This window comes from Oreochromis niloticus, linkage group LG17, assembly GCF_001858045.2.
Source record: "Oreochromis niloticus isolate F11D_XX linkage group LG17, O_niloticus_UMD_NMBU, whole genome shotgun sequence".
Classification (NCBI taxonomy): Eukaryota; Metazoa; Chordata; class Actinopteri; order Cichliformes; family Cichlidae; genus Oreochromis; species Oreochromis niloticus.
Window position 1 is genome coordinate 4918791 of NC_031981.2, and position 21055 is coordinate 4939845.

General features: G+C 41.1%; 1 protein-coding gene and 1 long non-coding RNA gene across 6 annotated transcripts in view; one reads left to right on the forward strand and one right to left on the reverse strand.

Annotated features, from left to right (window-relative positions):
• LOC112842644 (uncharacterized) overlaps positions 1-3484 on the reverse strand; it is a 29443-nt gene extending 25959 nt beyond the window's left edge. The window contains exon 1 of the long non-coding RNA XR_003214523.1: positions 3363-3484. This is a non-coding gene — a long non-coding RNA (uncharacterized LOC112842644). The remainder of the gene's footprint in view (positions 1-3362) is intronic.
• The window catches only part of celsr1a (cadherin EGF LAG seven-pass G-type receptor 1a), a 100862-nt gene that overhangs the window by 32897 nt on the left and 46910 nt on the right, over positions 1-21055 (forward strand). For all 5 annotated transcript variants that reach the window (XM_005451765.4, XM_005451760.4, XM_019347004.2 and 2 more), the window contains exons 2-6: positions 6153-6508; positions 6591-6879; positions 11603-11825; positions 14058-14173; positions 15477-15565. In XM_005451765.4, the coding sequence (XP_005451822.1) occupies positions 6153-6508; positions 6591-6879; positions 11603-11825; positions 14058-14173; positions 15477-15565 (1073 nt within the window). The remainder of the gene's footprint in view (positions 1-6152; positions 6509-6590; positions 6880-11602; positions 11826-14057; positions 14174-15476; positions 15566-21055) is intronic.

Below are 21055 nucleotides of genomic sequence, written 5' to 3' on the forward strand. Positions count from 1 at the left end.
CGCTGAGTGCTTCCAGATATGAGAGAAAACACCCAAACTCATGAGCAGGCGAGTGGCTGCAGAGTGAAGCTCCATAGTGCTGAAGGGGAGAGCTGTGATAGCGAGGTGAGGTATGCTTGGCTGCAGTTGAACTTTTGTGCTCTTCCTCCAGAAATCACTTTGTAAGAGTGCGAGAATTTAACCTCTTGCATGAAGAAAAAAAGTTGTTTTTAGATGTCAGGGAGGGGGAAAAAAGCACTGTTATAATGTGACCTAACAGACTTTTCTTAGAACCAGTAAATTATTATTTCTTTCTGTATCTGTTAACCTGCTGCCTGTGACATTCCTGCAGTTAACCCCTGGTTAACCCATTTTTGCATTTAAAATGACCACTTTGTCATAGTTAAACATTTAACTGTAAATCATGCTTTGTTATGGGATGCATAATAAAGGGCGGGGGATACAGCATATTTTCTTTAGCTTAATTGTATCAATGCATGGACACCAAATTTTACTAAATAAAAGCTATCTTGTAAATACTCTGAGACTACTATGAACTTGAGGGCTCATCTCATGTACCATCTTCCTGAAATAACATTAGCCAAGCAAACTTACATTAAATCAGCTCAACCAAAAAACACTAGACACACTTAGCTTGACAAAGCTGCTTCCTAATACAGAGCAAGCTAATGGATCAGTCACGAGTAAAAATAGAACAACGACCTCCTTGCAACTACCAAAAAAAAGATGGCGTTTGGTGTTTATATTGAATTTTTTTCACATTCTACGATGGATTACAGCTTGTGCACATTCATGACCACGTTCGATCGCAAAGTGTTTGCACAGCTCACTTGACAGGAGGCAACCTTTCTGCTAACAGTTGCAGTCTGACCTGGACTAACTGCAGTCGCTCTCAGAGAGATTGTTGAAGGTTTGCAAATAATTGCTATCCAATTTACAAATGCAGACATTTGCAGACCAACATGTTGCCATTGGGACTCGACTCTGGATATATTCCTATAGAGCTGGAAGGTTCCCGAACTTAAATGTGATAGTTAAATGTGAGTTGTTTTTTTTATGTAAACAGCAACACCGATTATGATTTTCAACCATTTGTTCAACTCAGTTCATTTCTAGTTTTAGAGTCTCTCTTTCACTTGTTTCAGGTGGTACTGTGCTGCATAGGCATTTCTCATTCATTTCCTGCCCTCACAAATGTCCTTTTTCCGCTCATCTTTTTTTTTCTGCTATGCTGGCTTTAAGTCTTTTGATTGAGCTAACCTAAGTTACTCTTTGCAGTGTGCTTTCCCTCCACATTCAGCATACAGGATGTCTGTACGTGTGTTTGCAGGCTGCTGATATGTGATCCAATGTTGGCGCCGGTTGCCGTGAGAGAGAAGAAGAGAGGAAACGAGAGGAGACTTGACATCTTGCTGGACAGACGAACAGAACAGTTGTAGATTATTGTCGAGGGGAAGGCTTCCTTTGAGGAAAGCTAAAACGTTTTAATCGAGCACATAGAGAGGGCAGAGAGGACTAGCAAAAAAATGAGAAAGATCAGTTCAGAGCACCTGAAAGTTATTGTTCTGGGCAGTGTCTCCTATTGGTGGGCTGGAAAAAGAAGAGAAAAGAAAACGGAAAAGAGAAAAAGAAAAAGAGAGGGTGGAACGTTGCCAGCTTGCCTTATTCAAAGAGTCTCTGTGTTAGATCACCTCTGAAGTCAAGCTTGGCATTTGTTTTCCCGTCCTGATAGGCTGAAGGTGTTCAGGTGTGTCCAAGAAGGAGGGGCTGTTGTTTGAATTTCAGCCCAGCGATTGGCTGCAAGCCAGTAAAGGTTACAGGCTTTGTATTGGTTCAAAAATTTGAAACCTTTTCTTCTAAACCAGAGGGAGAAGAGGAAAAAAGAGAAAACTGAAGTGAAAAATTAGCCGACTCTGCTTAAAGAACAACCTATAAAACTAACTGTGCTGGAATATAGAGAATTCTCACAACCCCCCGTCTCCTTGCAGGTTTCCGTCTTTTCTAATTGGGGATGTCCCCTGTGGTTGTGACATTTTAAGCTCTCAATTGCCATTCTCTTTAGTCATAAATAAATATAAATGCCAGCAGGATGGAGTTATCTTCAGAGGGGAAGCTAAAATGAAAAGATGAATAAAAGAGTCCTCTAATGTTAGAGAGGAAAGCGTGTGTTAGCTTTTACCTTTCAGTCGGGGCTGATAGGGGGAAATGTGTGTGTGTGTGTTTCTCTCTGGTGGGCTTGTCACCTCTCTGAAAGCTGCCACAGATACAAATGTCTTGTTTGTTTTCTGTTGTTTTACTGCCCGCCCTCCCCTGACTAAACACTGACGTTGGCTTTTACACTGTTCAGGCAGTTGCCACCAGAGTTGAAAGGGACTACAGTGTGACCTCATGAACACAGGTTCAAACTAATAGTGCTACTTACTACTGGGCGATGTAAACCAAAGTGAAGCTGAACTGCAGCGTAAGCACGTTTCTACTGTTCAACAACCACAGATGTTTGCATTTATGCGTGCATCTTGTTTGTTTTTGCACATATTGTGACCGCCACAGTGACAGCTGGCCACAATGTGTATCAGCTCTCTGAGTTTGATACGACAGCGCTAACCACAAACACAGAATGTGTGAGTTAGTGAGAACAATTCAGTACAATTCAATTTTATTTATATAGAACCAAATCACTATTTGCAATATTACTGAGCTGGGTCCTGCTGGAGGTTTCTTCCTAATAAAAGGGAGTTTTTCCTTCCCATTGTCGCTGAGTGCCAGTTCATAGGGGATCATTTGATTGTTGGGGTCTTCTCCACGAGATAGACAGCCTCTCTACTTCTTAGAAAAATGTGGTCAGGGAAGCACACTGACTGTTGATCTACACATTTATAAGCTTTTTATGTGTATACATCTGTGTGTGTGTGGTCACTTGTCACTGGTGTGGCTTGCCTCACAGTTCTTTAACAGGTCTTATCACCTCTGCAGACCTCACCACCTGCAAAGCATGTGTGGCCCATTGATGAGTCTCCTTTTCTGTTGTCTATTGTCTATCTCTAATCTGTGTTTTTTCATATTTATTGATGCTGTAAGGCTGTAAAGGTGCAATAAGTGAGTCATAATGTAGCCTGAACGTGCTGCCTATCTTTACTGAAGTTAGCCAGTCAATCAAGCAGTGCAGAATATTGCCAGCTAATTAAGATAAGGGAACGTGTCTATAACAGACTGTTTCCATCCAAAGTGGCCAGCAGCACGGCCTGCATGCTGCTAGCTTGTTTTTAATCAGAGGGTTGTCTATTAAAACATTGCTGACCTGTTGGGATCTATGTGTGACTGTGGTGCGTCTGTCTGTGAGTGTGTGTGTGTGGCATACGTACGCAGAATGTGTTTTTTCCATGCCGTCTGCTGCCTGTGACACACCCTTTCCACGGTCCAGCCCATCCTCTGCATGTGTGTGATCCCATGTTAGCAGCTGGTGGGTTCTATAAATAGCCTGGCCTGAGATGTCTCTGGAAAACCAAAGGAAACAAAATCTTGTGAAACTTTTAAAAATGTAAATACTTGTTCTTGCATTATTTCTTGGACAAAAAGTCATTATGCATGCAGCGTTGTCACACTGTGTCGAGTACGATTGGCTATGCGTCAGTGCATGGCCAATGTGATTTTTACCTTACAAATTCTATTATGTTTTCTGTCATGGTCCATCACTTTTAGACCCAGTGCCAGGATCCCACAGCGCTCTTTGGTGTTACTGCTCATATGCTGCTCACACGGTCTAAGAAGCTAACAGTTTGTAAAGATCTACGGTAAAACAGTAAAATATTGTGTCTACACCTATTATGTATGCTTAGGCAGTTATTTGATGATGCAGCTAGGCCTCTCTGGTATCATGTCTTCACTTGGCACTGGACGTGTACAAAATCATCAAGCAATCAAAGTCGAAAATCAGTTCCTAAAAGATAACTTCATATATTCTCCATATTTTATTGCATCTGTGCAGGATATGTGTATTCAAGAATACCACGTGATGGATTTCTTGCAACAAGTGAGAGAACATTGTATTCCCAGAGACACACTGAGAGGCAGGTGCTGAAAACTTTAGAGAAATAAACACACTGGCTAGCAGCTACTCTAGCAGCTAGTCTGTTAGTGCTGTGCTGAATGAGCACTTCCATTCCAGCACATTACAGCAGTCTGATATAGAGCAGCTGCTGTGTAATTTCACTGCCGTGCAGAGTGACATTAATGTGTGTCTACACTTGTGTGTTTGTTTTGTTTTATCCGTGATTCTCTTACAATCCCTGGAGCCCCAACCTAGCAGTTTCTCGGTTGCTTTGAAGTAACCGACCCCCATGTTGCTTCCCATTGTGAGTTATTCGTCCATGTGCGGTTGGAAATGACCTCCAGTCTGGTTAGCAGGCATCCAGAACTCGCTTGTCCACACCCGGCTCTGACTGACTGTGCATCTTCATGTGTGCGAGAAGAGTTTAAGTGCCTGAGAAGTGATCTCATGCAAGCCTGAGAGTGACAGGGCACCTGTGGTCGGACCTCACCGTGAACCCGAACACACATATGACACACTCATGTGCTCAGTATGGAGTAGTAAAGCTGTGCAATGCGACCCATCTCCCCTCGTAGCTTCAACAGTATTATCCCCCACCACCAAATTTCATCTGGCCCCACCACCTGTTGCCTGCTGTATTTCACTCAGGCCTAGAGCCTTCTGTTTCCCTTCATAAGCAACAGAGCTTACAGCTCTGTAAGAAGTAGGCATGACCCTGGGGGCGGCAATCCTAGACTAATCTAATTACTCCGACTCAAGGCTTGAATAAGATTGAGTCTACACCAACTCGAAATTTCTTAACTCAATCTAGCAGAAAAAGTGTTACACAGTAAACAAGTCAAGCTGTCGTGCAGATTTGGGATTGGGTCCAGACAATGTGGCTTAAAGGTACTCCATGTAGCTGAGACATACTTAATAGTGGCTCCCAGGCACAATAACCTGAGAAATTACAAATTATTCATTTTGCTTTTGAAAACAGTTTTGTGAACTTCTCATTGAAGAACTATTAAAAGTTCCTGAAGGGCAGAGTTTTTAGCTGCGCATTAATTAGCTGGCTAACTATTGCTAATAAAACTAGCTATAGATGATTGTCATTTTATCTGATGAAAAAAATACAATGCCTGTTTTCATCCTGCCCCACAGTTTATAAACTTGTACCAGAATGTAAGTGGAATGTAAATCTGCTGTTGACTCTTTGAGAAATATTATGAATTCATTTGAAGATCGCTAATTAGCAAGCTAACTATTGCGAAAAAAGCACTTCATAGTAATGGCTAACATTTTAGCTAGCTGAAAAATAAATACCCGATTTTGTCCTCCGCTGTCCAAAATCAGAGTAATTCAGTTTTTAAAATTAAATAAATACATTTTCAAAGAAACTCTTGGATTTTTTTTATTTTCAAATACAAGTTGTTGGATGAGTTTTTGGACTTCCTGAAGATAGTCTGAGATAAACACAGACTGGAATTGGCAGAGATAACAGACGTGATTCCTCCTGACTTTTCTTGACATGAAGGGTGAAGAGAGAGGGGAGAAATGAGAGAAGAGATGTGAAGTTATTCAGGAGGTGAAATTACTTCTGTGTAAAAATCTACATACAATGACATGTAAAGGAGTTTTTCTTTTCTAATGTAGCCAAGTGCTTGCTCCTAGTGTGCCGTCTAATTTTTGAGGTTTTCTCTCGGTAATTGTAGGGTCCTTACCTTATAATATAAAGCACTTTGTAGTGACTAATGTTAAGATTTGGTGCTATATTAAAAAAAAATGTATTGAATTGAATGTTTTGGCTTACAACTTTTGTTTTGACCTTCTTCTGTTTTGATAATAACTTTTGGTATTGTGTCTCATGTTTGTGAGCCAAGATCATTGTGAGCCTTAAGTTTAACCATGTAAACTGTGGTTGGGTTCCTTTTGCAGTTGTCTGTAAATTTGCTTGTCATTATACCTTTGTATGAATTCACTTCATTGCTTGTGATATCTGAGGGCTCTTTATTCCAAAAAGGTACATTGTTTTCTCTGAACTTTTTACCTTGTTAGACTTTTACTGTAATCTGGAGCTTTCCGTAAGTAAAAGCAAAATATCTGCCTTCTCTGTTTTCTCCAGATGGTATCCATCGTGTCATTGCCCTCTGCACGCTGCGGGTCACTATCATCACTGATGACATGCTGACCAACAGCATCACGGTTCGTCTGGAGAACATGTCCCAGGAGCGTTTTCTTTCTCCCCTGCTCAGCCTCTTTCTTGAGGGAGTGGCAGATGTACTCTCCACCAAGCGGGAAGCAGTGTTTGTGTTTAACATCCAAAACGACACCGACGTCCAAGGCTCCATCCTCAACGTAACCTTTTCGGCGCTGCAGCCCGGAGGGGCTCCTGGAAAAGGCATGTTCTTCCCATCTGAGGAGCTGCAGGAGCAGATCTACCTCCACAGGACTCGACTCAGGCTCATATCCACTCAAGAGGTAACGCACAGTCCTGAGGTCAAAAACATCAGAAGCGTTAGTAGAAGAAATAAATGTAGCTAAAATTCCTTCTTCCATTCAGGTGTTGCCGTTTGATGATAACATCTGCCTACGAGAGCCCTGCGAGAACTATATGAAGTGTGTATCAGTGCTGAAGTTTGACAGCTCCCCTCCCTTCATCGCCTCTGACACGGTTCTGTTTCGACCCATCCACCCCATCAACGGGCTGCGCTGCCGCTGCCCGGTCGGTTTCACCGGAGAATACTGTGAGACCGAGATCGACCTCTGCTATTCAGGGCCCTGCAAGAACAACGGGAGGTGTCGGAGCAGAGAGGGCGGATATACCTGTGAGTGCCTGGAGGACTTCACAGGTGAGTTAAAAAGAAATAAATAAACAAAGATGGTATTGAGTGATTCAAATCTGTCAATCAGCTTGCCTTTTTTACCTAAACTATGTTGTGTGCATCCCAGATTACACATATACGACAATACCATATGAAAGGTGTATTATAAGCATGTACAAGAGCTCATTTTGTTTGTGATAACAGTTTAAATAACCTGTGCGAAGCTGCTAAACCGCACAGACGGGTTGTAAAAGGTCTCACAGCCCATTGTTGTAGCTTAAGGTTGACCCTAGTACAGAAAGGGCATGCTTTGTAGTACCACAGGTATAGAGCCACCTGCTTCCACACACGCATACAGTACACAGAATTTATTGCTGGAAAGGGGTGTACACAATCCTCACTACACCAGTCAGACCAGCTTCATCTGAAATAACATTTCACCTGTTTTCCAAAACCACACTAGCTTTAAATTCTTTTGACGAGTAAAGAGTATTGGCAAGTAAACAAATTGCCTGTTAATCCTCATATATCAGTGAGTCACACACCAAGACTCAACAGATCAGTACAATTCAAAGCTGCTCCTATCAATATTTTTCTATTAACAATGGGAAAGTTATAGTGAAAAAAAGGAATGACTTGTAGGGACAAATCCAGAGAATTATAACTAATCTCTATAATCCAGCTTGGCACTGCAGAGCATCTCAGCGTGTTTATGCTCATCTTTATTTTGTTTTTCTAACCTGCAACTTTTTAACAGTTTTATTTATGTAGCGTATTTATTTACACATAAACTCAATGTGGTAAACACAGAATAACTTTACAAAGATGTAAATATAAGCTAAAATGCACATATACAGTGAAATGTAAAAGAAATGTGAGACTAAAAGGTTTAAGTGTGCTTCTGAGTTAAGAAACAAGTGTAATTGACTTCAGGTCAGAGGGCAGCTTGTTACAAAGAATAACACCACAGTAACTGAAAGCACCCTCAACACACTTGATGACCTGAGAGGTCACGCTGGGTTATAGACACTGAGCAAGTCCACAGTGTACTGGGGAGTCAGATCATTGAGTTTATGAACCAGTAGAAAGATTTTAAAGATGATTCTGTATTGAACTGGGAGCCAGAGAAGTGACTTCAGCACTGGGGTAATATGGTCAAATTAGCACGTGCGTGTAAGGCAGGCTTGGCCAACTCCAGGCCTCGAGGGCCGGTGTCCTGCAGGTTTTAGATCTCACCCTGGGTCTACACACCTGAATCAAATGAGTAGTTCATTACCAGGCCTCTGGAGAACTTCAGGACATGTTGAGGAGGTAATTTGACCATTTAAATAAGCTGTGATGGATCAAGGACACATCTAAAACCTGCAGGACACCAGCCCTTGAGGCCTGGGTTTGGACACCGCTGGTGTAAGGAGTCTGGCTGCTGCTTCATTCTGAATGAGTCTGAATGAGAAGTCATCCTACTAATGATCTGGGTAATCCTGCAAAAACAGTGTTAGAGTAGTGTAACCTGCTAGGTTGCATGGAGTCAGTTTCAGAAGAGAATTTCCTAACGTTTTATATTCCTTTAAAAGTGGTACGAAGCAGTTCTGGTGACATTATTAACATGGTTTTTAGAGCTGAGAAATAACAAAATATAATAAAATAATACCACGGTTCTTGACTTACTCACTCAGAGAAAAGGAAGATAAACATGAATACATTTTCTGTCTCTGACTTTTTGAGCCTACAGCAACTTGTCTCTGTTCAGTTCTAAGAAGTGTTGAGACAGCAGTTGATGTCATCATTGGACCTCGTTAGTTTGTGAATAGAAATTAGATTATTAGAGGAAAATGACAAGTGCAACTGTGTGTAATCTGTGTGTGAGTGGTAATTGGTATTGTTTATCATTTTACCAAGCAGGAACATACAAAGGTTAAAAACTAAAGGGCCAAGGACAGATCCTTGAGGAACCCCCGACTGAATTTTTATTCCTGTAGACCTAAACCTATTAATTGAAACAGAAAAACTTCTACCCTTAACATATGATGGAAAAACAACCAAGAAGACGACATGAAAAACTGAATCATGAAGTCTAAAAAGTCTTACATTAAAAATGTGAACTATCGAGCATATCAAACGATCAGCAGCACATTTCCCACAGGAGGTCTAAAATAAAAGGAAAAACTACTTCAGGTAAATGTTAAGTTCTGTTTGCTAAAAACAAAGTAACCAGTGCAGGATCTTAGTTCTGAGACGCATTTAGTTGTTTAGCAGTACACTAGCAAAACACAGCAAGCTGCCTGCTAACTTCAAACATGGACGTAAACAGTGCAGAGCTAAATATTCCAAATACTGAGATTACAAGTGTTTTGCAAGTGTTACTGTAACTCAGTACTCAGTTAGTTGATGAGCTTTGGGAAAGTTCGGAAGCTTTCATCATTCACATTCAAGCACTTTGCAAAATATTTCCGAATATCAGTGATCTTCCTCCCATACTTCCCCCTTGTACATCTGATACCTGACTGTCTCCACTCTTCTCTCCCTAATAGAGCCTAACAGCCCTCCTGCTTCCCACCCCTCTGTGTCTCCCGACGCTCTGCCTCCCCTCTCTTTCTCATCCTTCATCTTATCTGAAGTAATTACCTGATTATATCTGACTTTGTCACTCATACGGCTTCTCGCCTTCTCCTCCTTGTGCCCACGTCCATCTTCTCCACCCACCCATCATATTTCCTTTACCTACATCTCGGTGTCCCCTCTTTGAAGGTCACAGTTCAACTCCTGATACTCAAGGGCCATCAGAGACTATTATGGGGCCGATGACAAGGGGAAGGCCTGTTTTGTCCTCTTCAGGTTTCCTGCATTACAGGGAAACAGATCCTTATAATTCCCCCTCGGAAAAAAGGATTATGCTGAGGAGAGAAGGGCCATTACCTGGTTCCAAGTTGTGCAGTTTTGGGGGTCTGTGTGTGCCCTGCAAGAGGAGAGCTTGTCTAGACAGCAGATTGACACAAAACGCAGCATGGGATGCGATGGCACCTATCACAAATATTATTACAGTCAGAAAGAGGCCTGCTGGCGTATTTACGTAGGAATTTTAAATAGGCAGAGCCAGGAAGCTGGGGCCAGTTGGCTGATTTTGGACAAAGCTAAAACCACATGGTCATTTAGAGGAATTTTCCCTTCCCGGACCTGTTGCGAAATTAAATTAGATAATGTAATATATCATGTATTTGATACCACCATGCAGCTTCAGTTAAGCAGTTAGCATGTGAAGGAGAAGTTTATGAGGGTAGCAATAACCTGATGACCAATGGGTAGTCAAGTAAGTTTGACCGGGCCTTAAGCAGCTCTGAACAGGAAGCCAAGCAAAGCAGCCACAGATGGATGAAAAGGGTTGAGGCTACAGGTTTAACATGTTAGCTGGTACTGCTAGCCAAGAAGTAAAACAATAAAGATGTAAAAAAGGCAAGATTAATCCACTCCATAACATGGCCCGTACCCCAAAAACTACAGCATATTTATGATGTAAGATGGGGAATTTAAATTTAGTATAGTTATTTTTTTTGTTTCCTGTAAAAACCAAAGGTAGTTTCTAGTGTACCTACCTTTAAGTAGCCTTAAGTGTGCCTACCTTTGCAGCTAAATAAATAAATTACGGTATATCAAAATTCAGTTTAATTGCAGGGGTATTACGCCTTTAGTTGCGGCCATATCAGAGAATGTTGCCAAAGTGACTTTACCTAAGGTTTATTATCAGGATGGGAAAACAAACAGGAATGCACTCATCCAAAAGTGGATTTCTTTTGTCTTAACCCCAACCTTGAATCACTCTAAGAGGTATTTAAGTGATCAACTGTTATCTGATCTTTGTTCTGTTTACAAGTTTAAAAGTGCAGTTAAATGTAAGTTTAGCCATGCACTGGGCTTAGTGAAGGAAAGCCAGCAGTCTTATCCCTGTCAGCTTGCTTTCTTTTTGCAGTCTTTGTCCCTCCATCGTGACTCTTTTTCCAAACTCTCTCTTCTCTCCAAACATGGCCAAATTACCTTCTGGCTAAGAAGTGTGCTTCTCAGAAAAGACCAGTAAACAAGGTTTCGTCTTTGTTATTAACTGTTTAGAGGGAGGCGTGCCTTTGAACTGATGTTTTTGGAGGGACTTAAACAACAGAAAGTTAATGCCGTGTTTAACGTGTGCATGTTAGTTGAATAAATATGCTTCGCTGATAATCAAAGGCATCCTGTTAAAACAACTGGATTCCTTAAGGCTGAGTGAGGTCTGCATTTCAGTCAACTGTGGAAGGTACGCTTCACATAAAAGATAACATGGTGATAACAAATTGATGAGACAATCAGATGACATTTATCATCATTGCTACATTGCATTTGGGGGTGGGGGTGGACCAAGCACCAGCAAGAATGGGAAATTAAAAAAAATAATCTCATGCAAGCTTTAGTTCAAAATTTTTCATTTTGCATCTGTTACTGAGCTTTCAGTGCATAATGTATTATTTAATTTTTAGTTATGCATTTCATAATAATGCACTGAGGAAGTAAACAATTTGCATCCATGATGTCTTTAAAATGTCAAAATAGTGTTGGAGCCAGTGCCATCCCAGAACCCCTTTTAGCTCCGCCCCTGGTAATGCTGCAGCTGAGAAACACCGGTCATATCAATTAACAGCAAAATGTTTCTCACAGTAAAAAAGATACAATAAATGAATCAGATGCAGAACAGCTCTGTGTAACTTGGTCCCTCTTTTTCTTGCAGGCGAGCACTGTGAGATTAATGCATCATCAGACCGCTGTGTACCAGGTGTGTGCAAGAATGGTGGTACGTGCATCAACCGGCTTGCAGGTGGTTTCATGTGCGAGTGTCCACCCGGGGAGTATGAGAAGCCCTACTGTGAGATGACCACCCGCAGCTTTCCTGGACAGTCCTTCATCACCTTCAGAGGCCTGCGGCAAAGGTTCCACTTCACCGTCTCCTTCATGTAAGTTTGGTTTCTTTTGTGTCTTCCTCTTTACTTACTAATCACCACTACACCTGTCAAGCTTACTGTTCTTATATGGCACATATACAGTTTATTATGTGAGCATGGTTGCCAACTCTCACATCTGGCATATAAAACACACTTATACCTTCAGTCTCACGCTCTAGTGCTGCACAAAGATATCTCATGGTAAGAGGAAGCCTCAAAGCCACACCTTTATGAAAAAACAAACAAACAAAGGGTTCGTCATGTGTGCAGAAAAGTTTGTTTAACCAAAGTGAGTGTTTCACCTTTTAGCACCAAAAGTGGTCCAAAAATATCAGAGTGAGAGGGAAGGACGTTTTCTTTACTTAAGCTGGTGGAGGCACAAAAAAAAAAAAAAAAAAAAAAAAAAATATAATAATACTAATTTAAACATATATATATACTGACACTCACAGTAAAATGCTACAGTACACATTATTTAACATCCCACAATTAAACTCCCTCTTCCATCTATCACTACTTGGCCAATTTAACTACAAATACAACAGCAATAAATGCTGTCAGTATAAAAAGGGAATTAATAAATATTCCACTGTAGTAGATTCACAAAAGTAGTCATTATTCACAGATGCCCTTCTTAACAATTCTTGGTAAATGTAGGATGCCACAGACAGCAACCCCAGTGTTTACCTGCAGTTCAGCAAGTTAAAATAAGAAGCTAGGAAACTTTGCTTTGTAGGGAGTTCTGATGGAGATAATGAGGCTTATGGTTGACACTGAGTAGGAATAATTTTAGGTGGATTTCTTTGTGTCCTTTAAAATCTGATGCTTTTGCCTTTAATTTCTCCTTTACTTAGTAAGTGGTAGTCTTCACTCTTAAACAGCAGTAGTAAAATGATGGGATAATGAAGTTAAATCAAATGGGATCCCAGATGGGAATTTTAAAAAATCCAAAAATTGCACAGTGTGTATAATGAAATATTGAATCCAAATGCATGCAGTGTTTACCCCAAACAGCTCTGTCATTCGTTAACAGGTGGCCTAATGTGTAGAAACACATTATTTTAATTAATATTAATTATTATTCCAAATAAAAAAAAAAAATGCTAGTGATGATTTTACTAAAAAAGTAAAAAGAAAATTTTAGCATCTTTAGCTTGATAGCTCAGCGCGTCAGTATTAGCAAAGTATCACAGTTTTACGCTTGGCTTACTTTTCGTTGCTTCCAGCTAACTCAGATCATAGTTGGACATGCTAATGATTGCAGCTGAGAATAACTATGGAAAAAGACATTTTTCCGAACGGTTTCAGAATTTAGGGTCACTATTTAAAATTAAGTCACCTGTGAGCATTTGTGCGTGTCATAAGCAGTAATTTAAACACAGTGGAAGTCAGCAAGCTAAAGTGTGCCAGCTGGGACGTGCTGAGACATGCATGCACTTTTCCATTGTGTCTCACCTTCTTGAATACGTACATCGAGAGGTGCATTCAGGAACAACAAAGGTATAATTCACACAGTACATCTGAACATGAAGATTTATGATTTGTGCTTTTCACACTTTTTAAAACAAAGTGGAACCGCCAGAGGAAAAACAGTCGTACGGTAAATATTACAAAAAGAAGTACTTTAAGTCATTTTTACCAGTAATAGGTGAGATGATTTTGTAAATCTGTGTGACGGTGAGAAAGGTTGCCAGTGAGGTGAAAACAGGAAAGGCTGTGTGATTTGTTTCCTAGATTCCCTTATCAGTGTTTGGCTTCAGCCATCCTGACTTCCTGCCCTCCTGGGCTCAGTGGCATCTGCCGGCTGACTCCACTGCCCTCACCTTACACTCCAAACACACACACAAACACACACACATCTGAACTTTGAACCCCATAGAACACACACACCAGTAGGTGCTGGCTCATTTACCAGGTCTTTTGTGTCGTTTTCACATGTAGACACAGTCATGCACCGTCTACTTCAGAAGCGCTGTTTCCTCTGTGCTTTACACATCCTTCCTTTCCTTTCCAAGTGACTTTTCCTCAAGAACGCCTCGGTTCTTCTCGTCATAAAACTTTCTCCAAGGTTCTCGACCTTTCAGTCCCGCACTGTTTGGGTTGGAGAGGCGTTAAAAAATGTGATGGGAAACACGAGCGCACTGTAAAGAAAAACAGCTGTAATTCACGCAGCCTTTTCTATGACACATATCTGAAAATTCCTTTTATCAAAGTTAATCATCTTTACAAAAAAATTTTTTTCAGGTTTGCTACCAGGGAAAGAAACGCCCTGCTCCTCTACAACGGCAGGTTCAACGAGAAACATGACTTCATCGCCCTGGAGATCATCGATGAACAGATTCAGCTCACCTTCTCTGGAGGTTAGGCACCGTAATGTGTGATCGTCTGATTGTGTGTGTGCGACTGTTGCGTATCAGTTCTCGACTGCGTTATAAGCACATTAATTCGGCGTAAGTGCGCCTTATCTAAAGTGACTTTTACACAGACGTGGGTACACAGTTCTTATCTATCTCCACTTTCTTTTGACAAGGGCGCGTTAGTGCATACACATATCCAAATTTAGTAGAGTCGAACATGATGCTCTAAAGGATAGGAGTGTTTTATTTTGAAAGGACTGATTAATGGTGACACCTAACTGGCCAAAAAACACCACCACAAAATCCATGATGGCTAAGGTCCACAAGCAGCACGACAGTGGCAACTAATTTTTTTTAAACGTTTTTAAAAGATCAATTCGTACAAACATTAGCGCATTTAAACTCATTCAAGTGTGCTCACACACCCAGCATCTTTGTTAAAACTGGTAACTGTTGAATGCAGATCAAACACATGTTCTCCGAGCTGAGTCTACTTTCCCATGGTTGCGTACAGGGAGGAATCCAGTTCAGTATGACTATTTTGGGTGAAGCCTGTTCGGGAGAGAAGCCAAGTCCTTGTGCCCTGCTTCAAAACTGACATATAACTAAACGTTCGACGCATGAATCATCAAATTAAATGTTTTGAATTATGAGTCACGCTTAATGAGAGGAGTAGGAGGGAAGCTCTCAGGATTATTTGCAGTAATTTTCTTTCTGTGCTTTTCATTGGCGAAGTAGGACATCAGTTATTCGTGTTTGCTCCTTATCTTTCTATACAAAGACTCACACACACACTCAAGTCCTTAATGTTGCCGCGCTGTTTACTGATTTCCCAGAGCAGGGGATGTGTGCCCCGGCTGCTCCTGCCCTTGACAAACAGGGTAAACCCTCTGCAAATCTGGTGCCGTTGTGCGCTACAGTCTTCACACTGAGAGTCACTGATACTGCAGACTAATGCGTGTTGATTTATGATCTGTGTGGTGTGCGTGCATGTCTAGATAAGACACAGTTAATGTTTATTAGTAACTTATCAATAGCCAGTGGTATATGTTTTAAAAATTGAAGTAAGTGATCCGTGTATTGTGTTACAATGAGGTAAAACTTTTTAACCTTTAAAAGAAAAAGAGTACAGCGTTAGTATAAATAAAAGATTCTCAGGGGGGTTTCCCCCTTCCTTTTCTGCTAATGTTTGCAAGTAGCTCCGCTTTGTAAATTTTAGCAAGCAGTTTGACACTGATTTGCCTATGTAGCCATGTGCACAAATCAAGTTGCAGAATCAACTAATAACAATTTGTTTTTCATGTAGGTGAGACAAAGACCACAGTGGCTCCCTATGTCCCGGGTGGAGTCAGTGACGGTCAGTGGCACTCAGTCCAGCTGCATTACTACAACAAGGTAAGAAATGCAATCAGTCAGGTCGCTTCCGTGTTTTCTTCCTCTTCCTCTTCCAGAAAACTTTTTCCCTTCTCACCACTAAAACAAAGGATCCTGGCTCAAAGTTGGGATAGAAGAGTTTGTGCTTGAATTTTTTTCCTGTTTTGGTGTGCGATCCATATCACACCGGGGTGATCGTGTGTTTAGCCAGGGTTGAGGGTTAGTGAGTTCAGGAATTGTGTTGTGGGAGTGAAGAGGATGTCTTTGACCTTGACCGGTGATTTGTGAGATTATCTTAAAAGTGAAGTTAGGTTGTTCCCCTGTGTTTCAGGCCTAAATTCTGAATTATAGCCTGGCTTCAAGTGTTAAAGTTCACCATTGGGCCACTAAAGTGAATGTAGCATGTCTGTCTTAGTTAAGCGTGAATGACCTCCATATGCAGCCCAAACATATTTCCATAATGCCACAGTCTAGAGGTATTCCTAATCACCGACATCCGTGGGAATTATTAGTTTGTTTCACTCACAGCTCAAAGTGATTTCCTAAAATGTTCCCACGATGGTCCTGTTTTCTAAATGAGAAAAAACCCCGACTTTGATTATTTCGCAGTGTAGCTTGAGTATCCTCTTCAGCTGCAATATTATTTTAAAAGGGTTTACATTGCAGTCAGTTCCTGGTGTTACTTGACAAACTTCCACCCTGCAGGCGTTGTTCTTATAATATTAAACCAGACGAGAAATAAGAGAACGCTCTATTTTTGAGGATGAACAAGCTTTTGTGTCGTGTTTGGTTGCTGTAAAAATGAAAGTTTGATAACTGCGTTTGAGGTTTGCTGTCAAAACAGAGTATGCATCAACTCAGTCAGTGTCTAAAAGTTGAAACAGCATTAAATGCACCATCTTCCCGACGCTAATGGATCCTGTCCTCATCAGCATGTGCTGCCTTTACTCTTTGGAAGCTAAGAGGTGTGCTCGTGCTATCCAAAAAATATTGCACCATCTTTTTCATTCTTTACTTTCGTGATTTCCCTAAATGTACGTGAGGCCGCAAGCTGTAGCATCACTGACTCGGCGTCGTATTACTGCAGCACCTGGGTCTTGCAACCTGTTAAAGAGAGTACCCCGATTCTTGGCCTGACACTTGCCTACAATGCACAGCTTCTCACATTTCACAGGTTGTTCGCCTTTCTTGTGTCCACGAGCTATAGATCCCCGAGCATGCTTGGTTCCCTTGACAGGGAGGTATTCATCAAAGCTGATGAATTGTGCTGCCGCACTTTATGTGTTAGCTTCTGGGTTACATCTGTACGTCTATTGTTTGAGGTTGTATGACCTTTTCGTCAACTTCTTAACAGAATAGTGATGCTGTAGAAACAATGGTTCAAACCTGCTTCGGTGCTGCTGCAAGGCTCATCGCTACTGCAGGTATTATTTCTGGATACAGTCTGTTGACATGGAAGACTTCTTTGTTTTGTTTGTCCATGGGGTTGTCAGGTATTTGTAAGAACGCCACCCTGGAAACGAGAGATTAATTCCCATGTCTGAACACATTTCCTGCTTTGTTCCCTTTCTGTGCAGTTTGCTTTTGTTTTTTTATTTAACTCTACTGATCCTATAGGCTTCCTTTTCGATTCCCCAGCATGCAGATACAAGTAGGCAGCACACGAACGCACGCATTTGTAGCCCCAGTATCACAAGCGTTATTTGTGTGTGAAGGAGGGGGGCGTGTGCGTTTCGCTTCTGTCAGTCTTGATACAGACCAGTGATTTTCAGAGCTGGCGACACATTCCGTTAAATTAGCCCAAGGCCGACTGCAGCGCTGACACCGGGTCAGCTTTTCCTCATGTGCTGAATGATCAGAAGTCAGATTGACTGATGGTAATATAATCCTCCAAGCACTGGCAGGGGGATTAGTGGAAATGAATATGGCAGAAAGCAGTGATGTTCTCACAATAGATTAGGCCTGTTGACATGTGTATGTAGGAACATGATGAAGCCTCACATAGGATCTCCCTGTCTTTGTCTCAAACACACGCAGTGTGTGAGTCAGTCTGCACCAACGGGTTGTGTTGTGGTTGTATTCCTGTATAAAAGCAAGGTTGCCGATGTCCTTTTGCAGTTAAATTGCCATCCTGCAGCAACTAGGTCACTGTTAATAGAGGGATTTTCTGTTTCATGAGGTCTGTGTATCTGAGGTTCTGGTTGGACTCTGAACGAAGTAGATAATGTGAATTTCAGTGTGTGCAGACGACAGCAGATTTAACACCGTCATCTTATCTCAAACAGATTGCATGCAATTGCCATCTCGATCCCATTCAGTCACAAACTGATAGCAGATCAACTCCATCTTATTGCTCTTTTCTTGCCACCTCGATGCACCAATATCTGTTTTAAAGACAGCAACTGACTGCAAGTGGTCATAGTGTTGGTCGCCATCTTCAGAGCAACCAGTTAAAAGCAAACTTCTTTTTTTTTTAAACCCAAAACTGATATTTCTCCTTGTATAGAAAGAAAAGAAACAACACACGCAAAGTAAAGTCAAAGCTCGCTGTAATAGCTTGTGATAATGGCTTGCTTTACTTGTGGTTATTTTTTTAATCACTGGCTTTAAACAAGTTAGCAGTTGTCCCAAGGAGGTGCAACTTAATCCAGGGTTGTTGGCCCCACATACAATCTAATTGTATTGTGTAACGGCCCTAACGGCACGCTCACGTAGTCCTCACACACACACATGCACACACACCATGGTTTATTGGGTCAAACGATGAGGCGAGTGAAGCTGTGTACGACTTTATGTTTGCCCCCTTTTTTCAAGTCTCTGTAGCTGTCATCTGAAGAATTAGGGTGCCTCTAATAAAAACTGAAAGTCAAAGGTCAGGGGAGGGTTGGCATGACAACAGACATGGATTTGCAATTGTTGCGGTGATGAGAGTCGACTGGAAAGCTGGGTGTGTATGCGGTTAAATTTGGGGGAAGGGGGGCAGACAAATCGAGAGTGCGCGTGTTTCTGAATGTGTGCTAATGTGTGTACCCCTATTGGAGAATGCCACACAATACCAGTGGAAGGATAAAGACATTGTTGAGATTCCATAGAGCAAAGACTCAAGGACAGCTGACTGTGTTAGCAAACTCAAACAGGATGCACAGACACACACACAGATAAAGTGTGTTGAAGGGATATTCCTGGAGCGGCTGGAGGTTTTCTCCTGGGTTTTGATGTGTGCTAACTACAGGAAGTGATGCTTCTTGTTGCAGGAAATGATGCAATTTAGGACACTGGGCAGGATGTGAGTTGTATCGTGATTGTGTCTAGCTAGGCCACCTGCATGGAGGTTTTCACTGAACCTCGCAGCGACTATAACCTTAAAGTTAATTTCATGAACTCCACTGGTACCTCTTTAGTTACTATCAGAGTGGTAACAGTAAATATAAGTTTGCTACTGCCCACATATGCCGTACTCCAATAATCCTGCGGCTCTATTTATATATTATTATTATCGATATGTTGTTGATTAGTACATTTACACAAGGGAACCATGGAAATGATTAATAAAGTGGAATCTACAGCAGCAATCTTACTAACATTTCATAATCATATTTAAAGCCAAACTATGTAGAAATAACCAATAATTGACTCTCATGTAGCCCGTCCTCATGGTCCTAAATCCAGGTCTGCAGACATGACGTGCCCGTGTGTTTGCAGTATTTGTATGATAGTGTTTTTCACACATGATGTTAGACATGCTCATAGTGTCGTGCCGGCTAATATTGGCTGTGATAATTGCAGTTAGGGTGTGCAGACAGCATTCCCAGACAGGCTTAGCGAGTACCATAAGTTCACTCTTACTTTTGCCTTTGCTGTTCTTCCCTCGGTCTCACCGAGGTTGCTTGTGTGGCAGCGTTTTAATCATCAGAACATAAGTGCAAATTGCTTCACACCGTAGTGTGAAATGCTTTTTAATATACTGTGTGTGGGTTTTTTGCATTCCACCTCTGCAGGACTGAACCTCTCGGTTAATTAGAGACCTGTTACTCACCCCTACTGACAGGCTTTCTTTGATATTTAAAAAAAATAGTTTTGTGTTATGAAGGTATCGAAAATGCACAAATCTTAAATTCAACAAAGTTGATTTTCACTCTGCTTGTTTTTCAGCTCAGTTAAGTTATTGGTTATCTGTTAAACAATATGTACGTAGCAATTATTGTCAAAATATTCTCAAAACAGCTCAAAAACATTGAAACAAGGGTAATAAAAAGTTGGAAAAGTAAAACAAAGAGCTGCAGGAACAGTTTTAAAATAATTAGGTTAGCTGGTAACAGATCAGTAACACGACTGGGTATAAAAAGAGAATCTTAAAGTTTTTCAGATGTGAAGATAAACAGAGGTTTACCAATCTGCAAAAAAACGATGCCTACAAATTGTAGAACAATTTCAGAATAATGCTACTGAGTTTAAAATTGTGAAAACTGTATTCATAGCATCATCCACATTGAAAATCTGGAGAAATCTCTGTGCGCAAGTCAGTGTTAGATCCCTGTGATTGTCAAGGCCTCAGGTGATGATTCTGTCGTTTAAATCGCTGCATGGACTCAGGAACACTTCCAGAAATCACTGTTTACGGTGTCATCTACAAATGTAGGTTAAAGCTCTATCGTGAAAAGATACTGATTGACAATTTGGGCCAACTCTCATTTAAAATGGACTGAAGCAAAATTGAAAAACTGATCTGTCGAAATTAGAAATGTATTATTTCTGGAAAACATACAGAGAACAGGGATCATCCTGCTTGTTGTCAGTGCTCAGTACAAAACCCTGCATCTCTGGTGGTATGGGGGTACATTAGCGCCTAATTTATATAGTTAGAAGCTTATATAATTGTTGTATACCGTCAGTGGTGAAAGGTGTACACAGGTTTATAGCAATATATACTCTCATCCGTTGCATATTTTTTCAGTTTAATTGACACTTTATTTACATTTTGCACTACATCCCAAATTTTTTCAAAATACATGCGTAGCGAAATGTTATTAGTTCTCAGAGGGTAAAACATTGGAGGCTCCTGGTAATAGTCTCTGTAAATAAAGACCAAATACAAATATATTAATACAGATTTTTGCTTTGTCTCGCTGGTCGTCACCAGAAGAGTGGATTCAAACACTTATCTCAGTCTGTGCTGTAAAATAAACACACTCTTACCCTCCTCTTCGTGCTTCTATCCATCTCTTTGTTGATGTTTCAGGATTTATTTGGGTTTGCAGCGTGAACTCACATGCACACACACACACACACACGCACGCAGCCTTACGTACAGGCGCTCTGTGGATAACTGTTTTTAAGATACGCTGCAAAGAGCCCGACAGCGGTTTTGAAGCAGTCATCCATCCTCCTTTAGTTGCAGTTTTACCTCAACTTGCCCGGGTGGCCGTCGCACAATAGAGTGGCACGCATTCCTTTTTAGGTGTTTAACTGTGTCACGCTCACTCACACACTTCTGTGTGAGTGTTTGCTGCA